General features: G+C 37.4%; 1 protein-coding gene across 17 annotated transcripts in view; it reads right to left on the bottom strand.

The window, feature by feature from the left end:
• Positions 1–22934, bottom strand: part of LOC131276914 (uncharacterized) — a 337436-nt gene that overhangs the window by 40689 nt on the left and 273813 nt on the right. For 12 of the 17 annotated variants that reach the window (XM_058290504.2, XM_058290508.2, XM_058290506.2 and 9 more), the window contains 2 exons: positions 17558–17593; positions 15196–16463 (listed from right to left, as the gene is read on the bottom strand). The exons of 4 other annotated variants lie outside the window; for them this stretch is intronic. In XM_058290504.2, coding sequence (XP_058146487.1) covers positions 15285–16463; positions 17558–17593 — 1215 coding nt within the window. In that variant the 3' untranslated portion in view covers positions 15196–15284. Of the gene's footprint in view, positions 1–15195; positions 16464–17557; positions 17594–22934 lie in introns of those variants that run through there. One more of the 17 variants, XM_071212715.1, reaches the window with a different exon arrangement.

Genomic DNA, 22934 nt, shown 5'->3' with positions numbered 1-22934 from the left:
TTTTAAGCAGGGTCTGAAAACTCTACATTTTAGAGAAAATTCTGACTTCTCCAGAAGTATTTTGCAGCATCCTATCATAAACCTTATAATCTTTCTGTGAAAATTCTTAGTGATCTTTTTACAGTTTACCCGTTGTCTAACATACAACTTTGGGATTTTGGAACAGTTACTTACAAGCTATTGAAAATTGTAAATCTGCAACAACAATGAAAGATAATCTTATTTTTGCAACTGGTTGCAGTTCCATTCCACCTACTGAATTTAAACTCACTCCTTCAACTGAGTGCCTGCAGATGGATTTTCCTATTAGAAACAAGTGTAGTATCTCTTCCAATAACTAATACATTTAAAGAATTTCAAGAAAATATGGACGTTGCCATAAAAAAATACTTTAAAACTGGAAAAGGAAGAAAGTTCTCACTATGTGGGACATTAAAATGTTTCTTTGAACAAAGATTTTTCTTTTAAAGTTGCTATTGAGCCTTTCTTTTGTTTCAGAAATCTGTCCATCATCACTTTTGAACAAACTTGTCAGCTTCTGGGTCCAATAAAATTTATATGTACGTGAAGTAATGCTCTGGCCATTTAAGCTAAAAAAATTTTTTGTTGAAGTGTACTAATCAAAATTGGTGAATTTTTCATTGTCTTAATATACATGCTTCATAAATTTCAATAGAAATACTTACAGAATGACTGTAAAGAATTCTTGAAGCATAGTAGTATAATATATAAGGAAAAAAAGTTTTGCTATATTTGAAAATTGTTAGCTGGAAGATGCCACAATGATTTTTCTCTCTTTATGCAATTTTCAAATTATTTCTTATTTTCTTTAGCCTAAAGTATTTTGTAGAAAAGCTAAATGGATAATTCCTGTTATATAAATCAGAAGTGTATACTCTGGGCTGTATGTTTATGTGTGTTTTTCTAAAATGGCATGAAGTAGGTTGTTAAAAATGCTTGAGAATTATTGATTTGTATTAAAACAGAATCATACTGCAGTTAGATTATGCATAATGGGAAATATTATATGAAAAGGAAAATTGCACAATATTCTGAAAGCCACAGACATTCCATTGGCTTGAAAACACTTCAGAGGTGGATATAAAATGTATTTGAAAATATCTAAGAAAGTGTGTCTTTTTTTAAAGCCTTGACTTTTTTTTTTTTTTTTTAATATCCAACGTGTGGTATTAAACCGTAGTTATGACTGATCCCCAATCAGTTTAGGTATCTGAATGATCTCAGTAGATTGTCATATTGTAGGTTTGGCTATTTGACATTTATTTATTATCAGGAGGTTTGTATGATAGGTAACCTGGCACCATAGCACTAGTTATTTTCTCTGGCTTTGAAGGGTATCTGTTATTACATAAGCAATGTAGAAATAAAGTAAAAACAACAACAAATAGACAAAATGAAAAATCCACACTAATCTCACCATACAGAGATAACTACTGTGTTTGTGTATGTCCTTCTATAAATCCTTTAATAAAATATTTGTATTTCCTTTCTAAACTCTTTAAAAAACACCTGTCAGATAGATTTAAATATGAATAATTATATTAATAGGAAAAAGAAATTGAAGGTATAAGTTATAATAAAAAAGGCATAATCACAAAAGACCTGGGAAATTTTAAAAAGAATGAAGTTAGACTTCTGGAAAAAATAAATAAATAAATACATCCTCAGAAGACAGATTTAGTACATTTGAATATGTATGTGATGAAATTACCCAGGAATGAACACAGTTAAATAGAAGACAAGGAAGAAAAGTTAACAGACCTTGAAGATAGAATGAGAAGGTCTAACATATTAATTAAAGCATTGGAAGAAAAGAATCCAGAGAACAGAAAAACCTGATATCGAAGATTACTACTGAGAATTTCCCATAACTGATTAAAGATAAGGGTCCTTGACTAGGGAAACATATTTAATAAAATATAGAAAAAAATAAAAGCAAAATGTACACCTGACCACATTGAAATTAAACTGCTGAATAAAAAGGCAAAGAACATTTGGTAAAAATAGTCAAAGAGAAAGAAACTGACTAATTTTCTTAAAAAAGAAATTTTACCTTTACTAATATTTTAGTAGCAATAATGGAGTCCAGAATATATGGGAATAAAATTAATGTGCTAAAAGAAAATTGTTTATAATCACTATCCAGCTTAACTTTGATTCTGAAATAAGGAAAAAAAAACAATTTTAAATCAAGAACAAAAGACAGAAGATTTCCTCTAAGTAAGGATATACTTCATGGTAAAAGAAGTTAAATTCAGAAGGAAGAAATGTATTGCAAGAAGGAGTGGTGAGAAAGGAATGTACTGCATAGAGTGCTACATCTAAAGAAGGGTTGACTATATAAGACAATAATAAAAATGATTTCTAGTTGGAAGGGGCAGGGAGTAAAACTAAAATGTCAGAAATCAAATAACATAAAAAGCATTTTAGTCTTTGTATTCTTAGGAGAAAAGGATATAAATTGCTTTAGAATTCATGTCAAATATGTATGCTATCCTTTTTTAAATTTTAGAATTTTTTAAAATTGTAGAATGTACAACTTCCAAGCCAGGGATGCAAAAATAAAATAAAAACGATAAGGAAATCTTATCCAATCCAATACGATAAAGATAAACAGAATAATAGAATAAAAATTAATTTGCCCTAAAAGTTCCAGATGAAATATACATATATCTTCTTCAATATATTATGTAGGGCATAGTTGGGCCAAAATTCATAGAAAGGCAGGAACCTACAGAAATAAGAAGTTCACATTTGCATTTAAGGCATTAATTGAACCCAGGGAACTTAAGCTTAGATTTTATGGACTCAGAAGAATATCAGAGAACAGAGACAAAGACCAGGACACACTTCCAAGATGGGAATATGATAGGACACTCATTTATAAGCCTGTGACCCATACAGGGCTAGACATTTCAATGCAAGATAGATCAGAAAAAAGCTCTGCTCCCTTGCCTTCTCCTACCAACAGGGACCTGCAAGAAGACTGGCTGTTTCAAGTTCTGTCAGTATTAAGGGGGAAAAGTCCAACAATGTGAATGTACTTAATACTACTGAACTGTACACTTGAAAGTGGTTAAAATGGGAAATTTTGAGTTATGTATATGTCTCTACAAAAAAAGTTAAAAATTAAAAAATGTTTCTCTTTCAGAACTAATAACCACAAACAGCCTTCCCTTGAATAGTTCCTCAGATTTAATGGTCTAAATTTGGAGGTGCTACCAGTCATATAGCAGGAACTACTGGAAATATTCTCTGAAAGAACCCATGTTCATCCCAGGCTGAAAAGTATTCACAGTGTTAAAATTCCAAGAAATATGGGCTCACAGCAAACAATAAAAGATTCAGGTGAAAATAATGTACTATGAATAACAACCAACAGAAACAAGAGAGTAAAATCTGACCTATAAATTCCAATATTGGAACTGTCAAACACAATATAAAATAAGTATTTTTTAATATATAAATATTTTTTTAAAAACACTGAGGTAAAGTATAGTGACTAAGAGTATTTGAAAAACAAAGTAGAATGTTCTAGGAATGAATATTTTTATAACTGAAATATAATATATGATTATGATGTATAAATATATATCAAATTTAATATATAATTGAAGCAATAATAAGCTCAATAGGGTTAAAAGCAGTTTAGGTGCAGACATAGTACAGTTGAATAAATTAACAGCCTGAAAGATAGAACTGGAAATTATCCAGAAATGAAGTACCAAAAGAACAGAAAGATGGAAAATATTTTTCAAAGGAGTGTATTGAACATGGAGAAGAGAATGAGGATGTTCAAATACAGCTACTAGGGGTTCCAAATGAATAACTGAAAATTATTGGATCAGAGAAAATATTTTGATGAAATAATGGAGAAAGGTCCAGAAATGATTAAAGGTAGCAAACCACAGAATCCAAATTCCCAATTAATCCCAAACAGAATAAAAGAAAATATACTATCAAGTTAAAAAATGGTAGATCAAAAAAATGCAAGTGATATCTCAAACAAGGAGTTAAAATGTTTAAAATAGTCTAAGGTCTAATGTCCTCATATTCTTCAAGAGAAGCATAAGTTATTAAGTAACTTTAGAGTTGAAAAACTTAAAAACATTTGACTTTCTATGATAAACACTAAAATGTGGTTACATGAATAAAAAATATGAAAAATCTAATAGTTAATGGAGAAAGAAGAAACAGAAAAATCAAGACAAATAGAAATCATGAAATAAAAATAGCAGAAAGAATTATAAGAAATGTAGATGGACTAGGTGCACTTGTTAAATGTGAAAGATTACAAACTGGAATTAAGCAAATCCAGTTATGTACTTTATGATGACATTTAAGGCAACATAGGCTAAAAAACAAAAAGTTTGAGGGGAGGTAGAGAGGATCACTTCTTAATCAAAAGAGATTAAATACTCTGGGAAGAAAACAAAAGCAATTCTGAAATATAATGTACATAATGTTAGTCTCAAGAGTATGTACTGCAAAAATTGAAAGAATTATCAAACAGAATAAATTCACCTCCACAGTCAATTATTTTTACACCATCTTTCAGTAATTGTTAGATCAAGCAATCCAAAAAAAATCAGAAAGGATATAGAAAATTTGAATAGAATTGATGAACTTAAACTGACAGGCATATATGGAATACTGCGTCCAATAACTGTAGATAAATTTGATATAATCCAACCTCGGACTTAAGGATTCTTTTTTTTAATTTTATTAAGAGTCTTTGAAAGAGCAATGTTCATAATTTGCCATAAAAATGCTAAAACAAATGAACATTTTTTTCAGGCTCCCCTGATCTAATGTTCTATAAGGAGTATTATTGGTTGCAAATTATTAGTTTCCTATAACTGATTTACCAATTAGATTTTTTTTAATGGGCCTCATTAGGTTAAAAACAGGTGTCAACAGGGCTGTTATTTTATGGAGGCTCTAGGGGAATATCCATTTCCTTGCTCTTTCCAGTTTCTATAGACTGCCCACATTCCTTGGCTAGAGTCCCTGTAGCAGTTTGATATAGCTATGAATTCCAAAATTAGATATTGGATTTTGTTTGTAAACTGGTCTATACCTGGGCATGATTAAATTATGATTACTGCTTCTCTTGGGCCACATCAGTAGGGTGTTGATGGGTGGGGACTCACAAATAAAAGACATGGCAAAGGACAGAGATGGGGATTTTGATGTTGGATTTTGTGGTGTTGGAATTTTGATTTTGGAATTTGGAGCTGGAGCCCAGGAAGTGTACACACAGGAGATGAACACAGAGGAAAAGAGACAGCTCCTTACACATGGCAGAAGCCCGGGGCAGAGAGATGGAGCCATTTGCCTGATAGTCTACAGCTGGCCTTGTGGAATGAGCACAGCAACTAAGTCCAGAGAGATATGCAGCCCCATGAAGAGAGGAACCCTCACCCAGAGAGAAGCGAATCCCATGAAGAGAGGAACCTAAGCCCAAACCCTGGCAGACATTGGCAGCCATCTTACTCCAACATGTGGCAAAAGACTTTGGTAAGGGAAGTAACTTAAACTTTATGGCCTGGTAACTGTAAGCTTCTACCCCAAAATAAATACCCTTTATGAAAGCCAACCAATTTCTGGTATTTTGCATCAACACCCCTTTGGCTGACTAAAACAGTCCCCTTCCAACTTCAAAAACCAGCTCTAACTGATTAAGTCTTTCTCATATCCTAATACTCTCACACTGACCTTCTTGCTTCCCTCTTCCATCTCCAAGGGCCCTTGTTACATCCACTGTGTTCACCCAAATAACCTAGAATAATCTCCCTATCTTAAGGTTAATTAGCAGCCATATTTCTATTGGCTACCTTAATTCCTCTTTATCATGTAATCTAATATATCCACAAGTTCTAGGAATTAGAATATGGACATCTTTGGGAAGTCATTATTCTAGTTACCACATAAGGTATAAATATTTTTCAGCTTGAGTAGATAAAGTTAATGTGCTTTACAAAGCTTTATATATGTTTACAACTTTATTTATAATGCAGTGTAATATAAACTTATGAATGTGCCATAATTTCTTGTGCATTCTGGTTATTTCATGTTTTTTGATTGTATGAAATAGTGAAATGTAACTCCTATGGTTAATCATACACTTTTATTAAAATTCCCCTCCCTTGTGGCTTTTTTTTTTTTTGCATACTGTCTGCTCTCTGTGTACATTTGTTGTGCTTTCTTCTGTGTCTGTATTTATTTTTATTTATCCCCCCCTTGTGACTTGTTTGCTGTTTGCTCTCTGTATTCATTCACTGCACTCTCTTCTGCATTTTTGCTTGTCTCCCTTTTTGTTGCATCACCTTGCTGAGTTGGCTCTCTGCAGTGCTTGTGAGCTGGGTGGTACTCCACGGTGCCCAGGCCAGGGGCTCTCTGCAGCATGTGGGTGAGCCTGCCTTCCAGGAGGCCTTGGGATGTGAACCCAGGGCCTCCCATATGGTAGATGGGAGCCCAACTGATTGAGGTACAGCTGATTCCCATATCATACATTTTAGTATGAACATTTATAAAGTTTAAATATATGCGTGTATTTTCCATACTATTCCATAATTTTTAAATGGAGATAAGGGAAGTTGATGCCATATCAGCTATAAGAGAAAGATGCTGCCATCTGGTCACCTAGGTGATTTTGACCACATCTAAACTATTGGTAAATATGAAACAACCACCAGCCTATCAATTCCAGCTCATAGTACCTGGCACAACTCTGATGTTAACCTGCAGCCCTAGGACCCATATTCAAGTCTATGAAACTTATGTTGAACCTATATGCTAGAGTGGAAAACTTTTTAAAAACTCTGAAGACTTAGGGTTCAATGCTGGATTAACCATGGATTAGTTATGCATTGTCTGACTCCGAGTTTACTCATTCTTAATATTTTTTCACCAGTAGTCAACGCAATCTCACATAATCATTAAAGAATTAAATCAGATAACAGTCATGAAACTCTTGGAAATTGTACCAAATATAAAATGAAATTTCCCAGATTTATATATAAATTGGTGAAAATCACTGGCAGTTTTTTAAAAAAATTTTATTGTAGTAATATATATCAACTCAAAGTTTCCCATTTTAACTAATTTCAAGTACACAATTCACTGGTATTAATTACATTCACAAACTCAAAAAGACAAATATTATATGACTGACTTATATGAAATACCTGGAAGACTTATTTTAAGGTTTCATCAGTAAAACTTAATAATCTGATATAGGCAATCATAACTTATCAGTTATGTATAAAACAGAGATTAGTGGGTATATGGCAGCTATTCAGCACATTGAATGAAAATTAAGCCATTTTGAACATTAAATTCTGAAACTTGAGTGAGAATGTATTTACATCAGAAATGAAACATAAAAAATCACATTTCACCATTTACTCCTCCTGCTCATGTGTAAACATCACAAATTAATCATGGACACTCCTTTAAAGAGTAATGCAAGAAATATGAAAGGAATAATAGAAATATGATATGCTAGAAAAATGTACTTTGCAGCTCCAGAGTAATAATTGAATCATGCAAGGATTATTGTGATCACCCAAACATTACTGGGGAATACACTATTTATATCTTGCCACAGATCATCCTACAGATTATTTTTTAGTTAGGAAAAAATCATAAACCAAAAATGGGCTTCAATGAAGTGGTCACCACTTTAACCAAATGATCATAGGTAGCATCATTTATACTGATACAATACAGTGGTGACAGCATGAAATTCAACATTTTCTATGAAATATTCTTTCAATAATTGCAACCCTAATCTAGGCAAGCCTTCAGATTAATCTTTTGGTTTACTAAAAACACATGGCATAGAAAAACAAGTTAATGACATGGCAGAACAATAAGACCAATACAAGAAGGGGAATTTCTGAAAGACAACTGGCTAGGTCTTCTCATAAGTCAATATCATTTTCAAAAAAATAAAGGAAAAAGTGGGGGACTAGTCTAGATTAAATGAAACTAAAGAAGAAATTTTAATTTGGTCAGCATTTACATAAGATTATAGAATTAGAAGGTTATTGTCAGTTTTCTTAGGTGTGGGAAAATATTCTTATTTTAGAATATGCAAACTAAAGTATTTAAGGGTGAGGTGGTTTGATGTCTGCAACTTACTTGCAAATGGTTCACAGAGAGATGAACAGATCAGTAGATAAAATAGATACAACCAAATGATAACAAGGATAAAGTTAGGAGGATAGACTTTAGAGTCAAACTGGGGTAGTGTCAAGTCCTAGATCCATCACACTCTAGTTCTGTGGTCTTGAGAATTTTTAAAAAGCTCTCCATGTATTCCATTTCCTCTCTGAGCAATGAGGTTTATACTGATATCTGTTTCATAGGATTGCTGTAAGAATGAAATGAGCAAGTGCATACTAAAGCACTCAACATCAGGCCTAGGACAATAATGTTAGCTAAAATAATAATTATTACTAGCTAAAAAAACTCAATCTTTTATTACCCTATGCCCTACCCTATATTCTACAGTATTAATGATTTGATTAATCAGTGTGAGCAACAGAATCCAAACGCAGTCTGTGGTAAAAGATAAATAAACTTGCATACCTCAAACTCTATTATCCAATATGACAATGGAGTCAGGACTCCCAATTTTAGTTGCAAGTTATCATAGTACTTTACTGAAATATTAATTCTCAAAGTTTTGTTAGAATATCATGCACTGATGATTCCGAAGGCACTCAGGATCTTGCCATATGAAGGTTATCACAAAAAAATGTGTATTACTTTATTGCTTCACATAAATGGTATAGATGGCATGGATTTCTAGCTGGTAATAAAAGGTGGAGATAGATAGAACTGGAGAGAAAAAGGAAGGGAGAGATACAGACCATGAAGATAAAATTATTTATTCTGTATGAAAAATGAGCAAAACTGGAGACTGCATCAAATTACACCTGGGAGGGAAGCGGACTTGGCCCAGTGGTTAGGGCATCCGTCTACCACATGGGAGGTCTGCGGTTCAAATCCTGGGCCTCCTTGACCCATGTGCAGCTGGCCCATGCGCAGTGCTGACGCATGCAAAGAGTGCCGTCCCACGCAGGGGTGTCCCTGCATAGGGGAGGCCCATGTGCAAGGAGTGCGCCCCGTAAGGAGAGCCGCCCAGGGCGAAAGAAAGTTCAACCTGCCCAGGAATGGCACTGTACACACGGAGAGCTGATGCTCTGACAACAGAAGCGGACAAAGAAGAACATCCAGCAAATAGACACAGAAAGCAGACAATGGGGGGTTGGGGGAAAGGGGAGAGGAATAAATAAAAAATAAATCTTTAAAAAAAACAAAAACAAATTACATCCGGGAACACTGCAGAGAAGCACATTAAGATTTTATAAGCAAAACAAAGGTCAAGAGAGTGGAAAACTGGATGTTGGAGTTTGGACCTGAAGGGTATCAGGAATCAAAGAAAGAGAAAAGGAGAGAGTGAAACAAAGAAAGAAGGAGAAAGCTGGCATTAGGGGCTCTGCATGTAGTCACTCATCAGACAACTTTATTTTCTACCTGTGGCATTATATATACTCAAACTATTGAGAAAACAAAGAGTGTATCTACCCATTAACAAGACTGGTAAATTAAATAACTTATCTCTAAATACAAAGATTTAGTATTCCTTTCAAACTACAAAGTGTGTTTACTCATATTTCTCCCTGCCCCAGACAGCTCTGTCCTGATGACTCGAAAGGCTTAATTGCTGCATTCCTATATTAAAAGCTTAGCCATGGAAACAGCACATCTCCCTTTGTGAGACCACCATGCCTCAGTTTCCAACAACTGGATAGCCAAGTACACAGCTAATACCAACTCAAAAAAGGAAAGAAAAACATGTGATTTCAGGAAGTATTGTTTCACATGAGAGCAAAATCTTAACTTATCTTGCACAAAAAGTGAGGAGAGTGTCAAAAAAGCAAAATCTTTCAGTCTCTAGTGTATGTTCGTTTTTAATATTTACTGTTCAGGACATTAATTGGAGGAAATTTTCTTCATTATTAGCATAGGAGCATTTTACATCTTCAATTCAATAAAACATATTTTGAGAGAAGCTGATGTGGCTCAAGTGATAGGGCTTCTGCCTACTGTGTGGGAGGACCTGGCTTCAATCGCTGGGGCCTCCTGGTGAAAATGAAGAAGAGAAAGCATGCCTGCATGGTGAGCCAGTGTCTGCACAGCAAGCCGAGTGCCCACACAAGTTCCCATGCACGTGCCTGCACAGCGAGCTGAGTGCATGTATGGCAAGGCCAGTGCCTGCATGAGTATCTGTGTGGTGAGCCAGTGCCTGTGGAGTGAGTCAGTGCCCATGCAGTGAGCTGAGTTTCCCCACAGTGAGCCAGTGCCCGCACAAGTGAGTCACATAGCAAGATGATGATGCAACAAGAGAGATGAAGGGGAGAGTCAAGGTGAAGCACAACAGAGACCAGGAACTGAGGTGGTGCAGCTGACAGGGAGACTCAGGGAAACTCCCTCCACATCAGAGGTCCCCAGGATCGAATCCAAGAGAAGAAGAGATGAGAAAAGGACAAAAAGAGAAATAGATACAGAAGATCACACAGTGAATGGATACAGACAGCAAAAATAGCAGGGTGCGGTGGGGGGGAGGGGGAGGGGGAGGGAGAGGGAGGGAGGATAAATAAATCTTAAAAAAACATATTTTAAATGTTCAAGTCACCAATTTTAATTTTAATTTTCGCCCTCCAAGTTAATATTTTAGTGAGTTAGTATTTAGAGTTTATATTTTATCTTTCAGTTGGTGCCCTGATTTATGAAGCAAAAAAATGCAGAGGAGAAGGCCATCGAATGAAAACAGACGCCCTATGCAGGAAAGGGTGGTCTGGCAAGTTCGCTCAGATTAGGTGGCTTTTGAGTTGTCATGTAGAACTGAATATAAACACATAAATGGATAAAAAGTAATGAAAACTTGCTAAATTTAGTAACATAGGAAAACCAAGGCAAGAAAACCCAGTAAATTTTCTAAATATTTTATTCTTGGTCTAATGTTGGAAGAAATAGGAATTAGCCATGGAATATAGCACTTGGAAATGAAAGAGCATCTGGTTTTGTTCCATCAATAATATCTGTCCATTCTTTTCATGCTTACTGTCCTCACACCACCATATTCAAGATGTCTGTTTTTCTTGCCTCTCCTCTGTTTACCAATGCCTCTTGAAAACTGTTATTTTGAGTCTTCTGCCTATAATTGACTCTGTATATAAACAATAACTGGGGTTATGTTTGGACTGAGTTTCAGAACAGCATCTTGAAGTTCATACAATATCATCTTCTCATCCATGGAGAAATGAGGCAGAAGTACATTCAGTCACTGGTTCAATTTCTCAGAGACAGTAACAGAGCAGGAGCCCCTACTACTGCTTGTCAGTTCCTAGAACAGTAATCTTCCCACTCATATTAAGCATTTTCTACCTTAGTAATCTTCCTACTTCTATTAAATAAACCAATTCAGTATGTCTTACTTCCTGGTTGTTCCAAAAAATACTGCCTTAATTCTCACCTCAGAGTTTTCCCCATAGAGGTGTCCCTTGCCTGGAGGACCTCTCCACCACCAGTGAAGTAATCAGTGGTCTAGTTGCAGCCCATCCTGCAGCCTTTCGTGACCCCTCTGCCATCACAGGTCTCTTTCTATGGCCAATCTGCCTTGATGTTTCCTGATGGGACAGGGCTTTGAAAATCCCCCAATATCCTGCTTTGTTTTGAATATTACGTTCCCTGTGTGGCAGTGAAGCTGAATACCCCCAACTCCAAAATTCTCAGTCTGCCTTGTTTTCACAATGATGTACATATCTCTGGATTCTGAAATTTTGCCTAGGACTTACATTGCAAGTTATAACCCAGTAAAGCTTATTCCAATTCCCTATGCTGCCTATTCACTCCCATTTTTAAGCCACAGTAATAATAGTCTGTATGATCAATGAGTAAAGAGATAGATATGGAAATGTATATATTGTCATTTGGGTTACATAAAATTTCCCCATTCATTTCCAATGAAAAAATCCAATGTTTTATACCTATGACTCTACTTTTATTTTTAAAATGACTCTTTTATAGATTACATCAAACTGAAAAATGCTTCTCAGTATAAGAACTGATTCTTCTAGAATCTCTTACACAGGAGATTTCTGCTTTTATGTGTACAGATAGGGGAATATTAATTGCTAATAATTAAGTACAATCTGTTTATGGTAATTTAAAAGCACAGGCAGCAGTGTGACAGCTTTGAAGTGGGATCTAGAAAGTTGATTGAACAGGATTCTTGAGTGTGACACTTGTATGGCCAAGTTATTTTAGATGGGGAAATGATTCTCCATAATGTTAATCTGGAAAAGTGACTAAAGTAACAGTTTATCACTGCTTTTAGACAAAACCATCATCGTATCTCTATGAATGCAACATTTTAGCTAGATTAATATTAATCAATGTTTTGGATTATTTTTGAATTATTGAAAATTATACAGTTCCTCACATTTTTAAATAACCAATAATTTGGATTAATGTGATCCAGTGGTTAAGAAAAGTTTTCTCAAACTTCATATAGATACAATAGAGCAGGTGCTTATTATGTGCTATTGTCCTTTCCTTTTTTATCTAGAAAATAGAAAACATGGATGTTGAAACATCATAGCCAGAGGTTGCATTTGAGAACCCAGACTCCGGAATCCACTTCCACTACTTGCTAACCCAATATATTATGAACTCAGAAAACAGTAATGAGTCGATCATAATTTTTGTTAGTAGTAACAGAGCTCCAGAGTTTGTAAAGGAATTAGGAATGGAAATAACACAGGGCCCCAGCAGAGGAAGGTCTGGAGTAAAAGACAGGAAAGCCAAGGAAGGGTCACAGACTCAGGAGGCAAGCCTCTAGATTTCTTAGATTAAATCCCATGGGGGCTTTAAAAACAAAAAATAATATAAAAATCAATTATTAGAAAAAACATCTTTTCTAGGCTTATCGTTCAGGAGCTGGGACATGTGGAGGCACTGGGATGAAGCCGGGTTGTACTCCATTAGCCTCTAATCTGCCAACCTATCAGCATGAAATTTAGCACTGATATGTTAGGGAGCTCTGGTGGCTTCTTTCATAAACCATTCATGGGGACCTCCCCACAAAACATTTGCCTCTTTAGTGGTCCCCACCCCTTTCATAACTTCTTTGCCAGCAGCAACTCCAATGGGCCTTTTAATGTCTTTAGCACAGGTGACATGGAGATGAAACAGATGGAGACCTGGCTACTTTGGTGCCAAGGTAAGTCCCAGAACCACTGTACCCAGAGGAAAAACTACAGGACCCACATGTGGACATGACCTGAGGGTGGCCTTGGGCAAAACCTGTCATGACTCCCCAATACTCGTCAAGATCACAAGGGGAGAATCTTGATTAGGAGATTAGGGACCTGTCTACTCCTTCTAACATCCCAATGCTATTTTTGATTCTTCATTCTCTTTCCTTGATTTCCACCATACCCACATTTTTCCTCACTCTGCCACATTTTCCCTTGGGCAATGTGAACATTTCCAGTATGAATGACTGAGTAATTCCTTTACCCGCAATAAAGTCATCAAGCCATATCCTGGCAAAGACTTGATAGGGATGGAATTCCCCTCCAAATAGAGTACGCCCAATGGGTGGTATCATTGCCCAGTTCAAATATCCCCTAAGCCAGGGGTTCCATGGAACACTTTGCCAGTCAGGGGAAAACCACAGACCCCTTACTAAGCGCACACTATACAGTGTTTTAATATGTCACATCTGCACCTCCACATCCCCAAAATAATACTTTTTTAAATTTAAATTAAAACTCACTGCCCTAAGCTAATAGTCTGTTCTTCAACTTTACATCATCCATCCAAGAGCACATCATACACACACACACACCCCTGCCAAATACAGTATATATTTTGTGAAATGATAAAAGCCACAATGTTTCAGAAAGTGTTCCCATCCCTGAACTCCTCTACAGCTGGGTTGACTTGTGCTGAGGGGACAGTGGGGACACCTGACCCAGGCCTGAGGTGAGTGTTCATATTTCCACTTTTGAATCCAGTTCTCATGGTATGGCTGTAAACAAACCTGTGAACCACTTGAATATGTGAAGAGATGTCTTGCCCAAGCTTATAAATAGCCTCTCCTCTTCTCATCCCAATTTGAAAGGCTTATTCCTCTGAACCACTCCCTTCTATCACATACCCTTTCATTTAGAGGAAAAAAGAACAGAGAAAGGAAATTTCTCTGTGTGTCCCCACAAACCCACCACCTAGGGCTACCGTGTTCAGCAGTCAATAGCCAAGGTCACCACACTTGTGTGTGCAGCTATCACCATTCATGGACCTGCCTGCCCAGACTCTGGGCTTGAGAGAGGTTACATGATCATTGAACTTTTCATTGGGGCTGAGAGGAAAACAAGTCCCACAGTAGACTCCCTGACTGTTCCCTGTGTACACACATAGATACAATAGCTCTAGAGTGTGTTCAGGGGTAGAAGAATTACAAGTGGTGGAATGTATTCCATTTCATTAAGGCTAAACAAAAAAAGTGGAAAGCAGGGCCCATCTCCCCCATCTTCATCAGGAAAGAAAGGAGACTTGGGTGAAGGTGTCTTCTCTTCTCACAATAAATTGATATAGATTACTTCCACCCTTCTGAACTCAGCAATGAGGCAGCCCCAGACTTCCCCTTCTCACATTGGAGATATGTAATGCTGCAGGTCTCCCATCTTCCTGGATGGCAATTTCTGTTTCTAGTAAACCTGTTTATCCCCATTCATCCCATCCTTCTCAAGAAAGGGAGGATAGGGAGGAACTTCCTGAGGCAGGACTGGGATTGGATCTCTATGAACTTTATAGACTCATAGAAATTTTAATGGATGCTTTTTGAAATTTTTAAAATGAAAATGTAAGGAAAACATATTTTAAATGTAAGATATCTGAGCACATGAAAATGAACTGCCTGGTGGCAGTGGATGTGCAATGTCAGTATTAAATTCCCTCTATGAACTCGGGCTTCTTTTAGAGGCCAAAACAGGCACCTAATAGGTGTTAAAACTACCACTTTATTTAAGGTCAAGCTATTGGAATACCCTAAACCTCAATCCAAATGTGGCAGACACAGATACGACACTCTTATTTGAACAAAGAAATATATTTTTAAGGAAATTTTTTTTAAGTTAGAACAGAAAATGTGGTATGTCGCTGGGGGCGGGGAAGAAAATTCATGATTCGGTGGGGGAGACACAGGACATAAAGCATAGCAGGGGGAAGTGGTGACGGCGGTCTCGGGGACCTTGCACTCTTGGTACATGCTGGTGGGCCCTGATGGGAGTCATCAACTCCATGGGCGGAATGGTAGAAGTACGGCTTGGACGTAGTTGCTGGGAGACTAACACTGACCTAGTTGATTTCAATGCAGCTTGATGGCTATTTCTTTTTCTCCCTAGACAAATCCACTGTAGCATACGGCTAACCCTCTTCCGATGTTTGCTTTCTTGAGGTCCCTGTCCCTTTCGGGGCAAGAACTGGGGCATCACACTCTCTGTTGATCCACCATCCTGAGAAGGGTCATCCATCATCTCTATTCCAAGGGAGGGCCCTGACCCTGACTCTCTTTCTGGGTATTCTTCCAATGTGAAATCCTCAGGGTCCTCTTTTCCTATATTTAGGTTTAAACTAGCATCTTTGACCATCCAAGAGGTCTTAACCTTAGAATCCCTTATCTCCTGCAGGCCCAGGTTGCTCCCTCTGTCCTCTAGGTGGATATAGGGGACGTGGGAATTGGTCATGTTTCCTCTACACACATTTGGGAACCAGGGCTCATAGTCCTCAGAAGACAAACTAGGTGAATTGGGGAACCCTTCAGCAGCACAGCCAGGAGGAGACTGGCTCTGTGGCTCTCCCTCCAGTTGGAGCTTTGGCTCACTATCATGATAAACTTTCAGAGGTGATTTCCCTACATCCTGCTCCCCCATTAGGTTCAGTATTGTGGGGCATTCACCAGGTGATATATTCCTTATATTGAACAATTCATCAATAAATTGGGAATCTGCAAAATCACTGGCCCATGGGAAATCTCCTGATTTGGGTCTGGAGACAATGGTCTCCCCAGCCTTGCTGGTTTCCTCATACAACTGCTCTGGTTGATCGCCAGTGCTCAGGAAGGGAGGGGGCCCTGGGAAGTCCCCATCAATATCAGGTAAATCTACAGTTTTTTCAGGATTGAGTCCACATTTCCATCTGCATTTTCTTGGAAATACTTCTTCCTCCTTTTCTTTCTCCAACACCACCTGGACAACCACTATCCTTGTTCTATCAAGGGGCTCCTGAAGAAAATGGTGAAGGCCAAAGAAGTCACTTGATGCCCTATGACAGCATTCGTGGTATGCCCAGGATGAGGCCTGTGAAAGATGAAGAGAAAGACACACTTTATGGAGCACAGTGTGGGAACGTGGAAAAGACAAGCTCTTGTCAGGTAACTGCCTCCAGGAGAAGGCTGAAATGAGCAAGCCTGAGTCCTCCAGGCCTGATATTGTTAGAACAGAAGGCTCTAATCCAAAGGGACACTGTGGAGTTGAGCTCTCTGGGCCAGTGTTCAATAGAAAAGGAGGCAAGTCAGACCGAGTCAGTATAAGATGCATATGTGGTATTGGAGTGGAAGAGCGGGTGGTGGAGCATGCATGGCAGGCGAGTGATTCGTGGGATTCATGGGATGGCGGACTTGGGGGAGAGAGTGATATCCTGAGATTGTGGGCCCAGCTAAGGACCTCCTTCTCTTGACTCTGAATTGACCCAGAAAGAATGAGGGCCTGGGACCCAGTTCTGTCATTTCTTAGGCAAACTGCAGACATTCATTTTTCATAAACTATATGACTTTCTACCTAGAATGCAAAGAACTGTGTTCCTTTCTTTTTATTCTTTTAAAGAATAAAAAGATTTTCCTTCTTTGAAAATCTCAAAGTACTTTATGCACATGATCCTCTATTGATACTGCAGTCAGTGCTCTGCTGAGGAGAGTGTAATCTCCAATCTTTAGGTGCCTGGGGGGCCTTGTAAGATTCTGCTCCAAGGCCAGAACTTGTGTTTAGCATCTGACCAGAGGCCTTCCAAGGCTCAGTCTCACTCTCCAGGTCAGCTTCACCCAGAGACACCAGACTTGGGAAGGAGAATGATGAATAATTATCATAGCGGCTGTTTGATGCTGACATTAAGAGACATTTCTCCCCCAAATATTTCCTATATTCTCTTAATAACCCAGCCCAGGGACCCTGAGTCACAGCACTTGAAATTTACCCTGGTGTCCTCTGCCACCCCCAAGGAGACAAGAGTGTGGATAGAAGCCTCTCTGCTGCCTCACCCTGTTTCCCTAAAGAAAGGTTTTCATCTTTCCTTAGAGGGTCCATCTCTGTGGAAACATAAATGATTTAGGGAAGTGGAAGGAGCAGAGAAAGCAAGAGTCCATCTATGATGGGGGTTGGATCTGGGATTCCCTTACCTCATCTCTGTCTCCATCTTCCTCAAATAGATTCATCTGGATTACGAACAGAAATAGGAAGAGCAATAACCCACACAGTAAGAAAACATTGCATACAACCATCCATGCGGAAGTACTTGTGCTCGTCCATGGGGCACTGTGGCTTCTAGGGAAGTAGAAATCTGTCTCCATCTTCCCCAGCGCACACCTGCCTCAGGCAGCACTGAGTACTGAGAGCTGAGCCTGTGCTGCCTGGAGATACAGGCCCACATCACAGAGCCCAATCAGAGAGGGTGGGGGAGGGGCACAGGAGGGGGCCAGGGCCCCTCCCCCACCTTAAAGACCCCACAGCACAGCCAACTGCACAGTTACAGAATAGCATACGTATACCTCAGTACAATATCATCAGATAGGAACTGTTCCTGCTTTATTCCTTGGTGCTTTCAGCTTTGATGCCATCAAACCCATAGCCCAGACTGTTTGATGCTTTCTCAATAATTTTTTTGCAAATTCTTAGTACTTTACACTTTCGGTATTTCTGTGCCCTCAACTCCAGCTCTGCCACCTTTCTGCTTGTTTTGTATGAACCCAGGTATAAAATTCAGCTATCTTTCAAGTTTACCCAAACTATTCCATTTTGATTAAACACACACAAACAAACCCACATACACTCATGAGTTGGCAATGTAGATGCTATTACAGATACTAAAAGGGCACCCAACAAGTTTGAGAGAGATGCTAGGACCCCCCCATGCCAAATAACTTAATTAGAAGAATAATTTAATAATTTATAGGTTCAGACTTAGTAATTTTTGTGCAGCAAAATCATTTTATGGGCATTCTGCCCGAAAGCGCCTCTCAGCACATAGCACCCACCTTGCTGGTCCCTGTCTTCCAGGCCCCCATAGCCTCCCCAGAATTTCTCCCAGAAGCTCTTGAAAGTCTTGACCCCAACCTGTCCTAAACCCACTGGATTTTGACACCGGCTGAGGGGAATCTGAAGTATCATAAAGGAAATATTAACTTTTTAAAAAAGTATTTAACCTATGTTACTTATCTTGTGAAAAGATTTCTGATTTTTGACTTCTACTTTTTAAGTTTTAACCAAAATACTATTGGCCTCTCAATAATTCTTAAAACAATGAATATTAAATAGCTATATTCACTCACACATGCATACATATTTATCTCCCATTTCAGCAGGCATATAGCATAGCTGTAATAATGACAGCTTCATTATTAAGATTACAAACCATGGAAATAACTCTGATTTTCTCCTGTCAGACTTGACCCAGAGCACCCAGACCAGTTTAAGTAGGAAGATAATATATGAAGAAGATACATGAAAAATAAGGATTAGGAGAGAAAACTAGCCCACCTGAGAGAGAAACATAGTAGAAAGCAACCACAGTTAAATCAGTTTGGTATAATACCAGGATAGAGACAAAATTAAAGGAAACAGAGTAGAATCTAGAAATTGATCTAAATGCCAATGGGAATTTGGGGCATGCAAATCAATACAGGAGGTTTTCAGATAATTGGGAAGAAAGCTGCAGTCAACATAATCTGATAAGACAAGTGGGTAGCCAAAGAGATGGATTTCCAGAATGAAGGGAAATGGGAATCTGAGACGTTTGCCCAGGAGTAACTGGGCACTGGCTTCTGTTTCTCCCACAAGTGATAATATAGACCTGATGACCTGGAATTTATACAAGGAAACTCAGTATTTCTATGTATTTCCATTAATGGAAATGCCTAGTTGCATGTGTGTGCATGTGCATTTTTCTGAAGGGATTATAAAAATATCAAATCAAAAAGACTGTGGCATGGTATTAAGTAAACTTTCCAGGTCTAGCAGATTCTGTTGTGAGAATAAATCACTTGGAGTTGCTGTGCATAATTCAAGGCTCTAAACACCAATGGAAGCTCCTATGAGAAGTTCTGTGTCTCCTCCTTTCCTGGGTGACCACCTCTCTTCTAAAAATACTGTGTGGGCTTTTTTGTGTATTAATTTGTGGCCCACTTGAAAAGCTGCTGAACCTATTTATAGAAAACATTAGTTCTTTACTTCATTCCTTCCATAAAAGTAGTATCACTAAAATCAAAGAGAAATGTAAAAAAAGGAAATTTTAAAAATCAAAGGAACAATGTATAGCTTTTAAAAGCATGGCTCAATAAGCATTGAAAATATTGGCTGGTAAACTCATATACATGAGTTTTAATAGACTCATTTGTAAAAATGTTGGCTACCCTGGAGATAAAAATATTCTCTTCAAAGATATGGCAAGACTTTCAGTGCCGATCACCATTCTCAATTAGCAAAGATTTTATTGTATTTTTCCTGTTGAGTTAACTGAGCATAATTAGTAACCAGTACCACACTGTCACTTAAATATACCTGTAAAATTACAGGTTATCTTATTGGAAGATATTAAAAAATCAAACTCTTTTTGGTACAAGTTTTAAGAAACATATTTGGTTCCATTTAGTAGCTGGCTTTCCTCCAAAACTAATGATACTTCCCTCTTTTTTTTTCTTTTTGTTGTTTTTTTCTCTCTCCATTTATTCTTTCTGTAAGAAGAATCATAAGATAATAGCCTTATCTGTGAAGAGATGAGTGTGTGGATTTTCAGTTTTAATATTTTTCCCTTCATACTATTTATATCTTCCAATTACATAAGTGCATATTGTTTTTAATTTTAATTGAAATCATGCTAAAAGGGGACTTCTGGGCCAAGAGATTATGCAAACTCTCCCAGTCCTATGTTTAATGCTTTGGTACAAGATAGGTATTTTGCAGGAAATATTTACAACCCTGACTTCTAGGTTGTAGACCCTGAGAGAAGAGTTCAGAAGTAAGTGATCCCAGGAAGGAAAAGATGATCAGGAAAGTGAGACAGAGAAGGGGAGGTAGCTATGAAGAACATGTTAACAAGTCATTCTTCTGGATCTGGGGATTGACTGGGGATCTGGGGGTCAGTGTGACCCATGTGTATCAGAGCAATGCTACTGGAGGGAGAGTCTGCAGAAGGTGATTCCCAGTAGTGCTAATTCTCTGCCTATTCCAGTTTGCCAGGGGCCTGTGGAGATGAGGCTCTGGATGCCAGAGATAATCAATAGGAAATTGGCAATCAGAGAAGTGGTGCAAGACAGTCCTAAAACCTGAGGAGGTACCAGTGGTGAGGCTTCAGGAATACTTCAAAGACCTGGGTGTGTACTTAGACTGGTGGCTTACTTTACCTTATCTTCCTCTGATTTAAAGTTTCAAATGCCTATTGGCTTTCTATTGCTTGGGGTTGGCCACTTATGAGTGTAGAGGGCTGATCAGTGATTCTAGATAAGGGCTCCTCTGGAAGGGAAATAATTACTCTGAGGCTGGTTTGAAGGTAGATGAACTTCAGGTATACAGTGGGTGAGTGTTCATTTTTGTTTGCCTACCAGAAGATTTTCTGCTTCCAGAAACATCCTCAATTTGTACTTTGGGAGTTCCCCTCACTCCTGCACATACTTTCCATCCACACGAATCAAGATAGACATAGGCAGTTCAAGTCAGATGTTGGAAAAAACCAACTAGAGCAAGTGTCAATAGATTTTCTGTAAAGAGCCAGATAATAACTATTTTGCCCAATATTTGTGAACTAAGAGGCAAAATGTAGGAAAGTTGTATAAGAAAAAGAAAAACAAATCCCAAAAATTTTTACTGAAAAAAATGAAATTATAATAATATTTATTTTTAATACAAGTCTACTAAGGAGAAGGGGATTATTTTCTCTTTGGCAGGTTAGATTTCACTTAATTGGATCAAAAGAAATCCTTATTATCCAAATCAATTGCAACTGTTAATCTGTTAATGCTGATTTGTAATGTGATTTTATGTACTTTACCTTTGAAAATGTCTTTTCAGACAGACAGGCACTGCTAACTACTGATACCAGGTCACAAGCATTTGGTTTTAACTCAGTATCTATGTCATTTGGAAGTCTATTAGATTCTTTTATTGATATTTGCTTTTTAGCATGTCTTTGCCATGCAGATTAGTCACCTCCAGTTGAAGATTAGGTGGAAGCACTTGTATTGAGATCTGAAATATGCTTCAGGACTGTAGTATGAGCTTGGAAAATATAGACAAATTTTTGTGAGATTGGATTTCTCACTTCTTATTTTAACTTTTAAGAGTCTAGGAAGTATAGAAAGCAGTTTAACATTACTTGTGATTCAAGCAGTGTTAGTTGTTTTCAAAATGACTTTACCAGAGGATAATTTCACACAAAAGCACTGTTTTGCCTTGTAAATTTAGGTTTAATTCACAAATATTATCAAACCTATAGCAAAAGCTAATTGAAAAAACATGCAGTGTTTCATAATAATGGCTGAAGATGGTTCTCATTCAGAAAAATTTCAATCTCAGTACTGAACTCAACCTAAATAAATCTTATCATTGGGAAGCCATAAGACTTCTGTGTGGTAGGGCAAATCAGGACATTCAGTTTCTACTGCTTATAAAAATTCAGAAAAAAATCACGATTATTTCACAAGAGTAAATGAAGTTCACCACTGACACTACCAGATCAAGAACACATTACAGATTCAAATGTTTTATGTAAGCTACCTGGCAATAAATAATATAATGAATAACCATAGGCTTTATACATTTTACATTTTCACAAGCATTGTAAATTTGTCTGACCAAATCGATTTCTGCTCGACCTGTATTTTTACTACTTTTACTTACTACAGGTCTTAGCAGATTCCACTTCAGGTAGTACTGAATTAGTGTTTCCTTAAATTCTTTGAAAATATTCTTGCCTGTAAATGTTCCACAGAGAGTATTTGTAGGGCTAATTCTTGACATACTTCAAACACTTTATTGACCCTTAAACAAACAACTGAGCAGTATAGGTTGCATCTGTCAACTCACCCAAGGAAATGCTCTCAAAGTTGTTGGTCTTTATTTTAATTGGCAATTGTTACAAATGTCCTCAACTCTTCACATAAGTATTCAATCAAACATGATCCAATTAGCTTATCGTAAATCACTGGCTTTTCTTGCTTATTTAATAAATGAGCCATCTGAAAGTTTACTTTGGTTGTGTGTCCATTTTTTATTTTTGTGAAGAATTTCTGTTGAAATGAGATTAAAGAAAAAAAACTTTCTAATTTTCCTGATCAATATTTTCCTGTGTGTTGGTATATTTTGATGAGTGTTCATTCTGGCAATGTCCATATATGACATATTCTTTTATCACATCCATACTGTCACTGCATCATAAACACAATGATGTGGATTTACTAATAAAATAATTCACATCCCATTGTTCATTAAATGTGTGACATTCCATATTAGCTTTCTATTGCTAATATAACAAATTACCATGAGTTTAGAGGCTAAAAACAACAC

Source organism: Dasypus novemcinctus, chromosome 30 (genome assembly GCF_030445035.2).
Source record: "Dasypus novemcinctus isolate mDasNov1 chromosome 30, mDasNov1.1.hap2, whole genome shotgun sequence".
Classification (NCBI taxonomy): Eukaryota; Metazoa; Chordata; class Mammalia; order Cingulata; family Dasypodidae; genus Dasypus; species Dasypus novemcinctus.
Note: the sequence above shows the minus strand (reverse complement) of the source record. Positions and strands in the feature narration are given on the sequence as shown.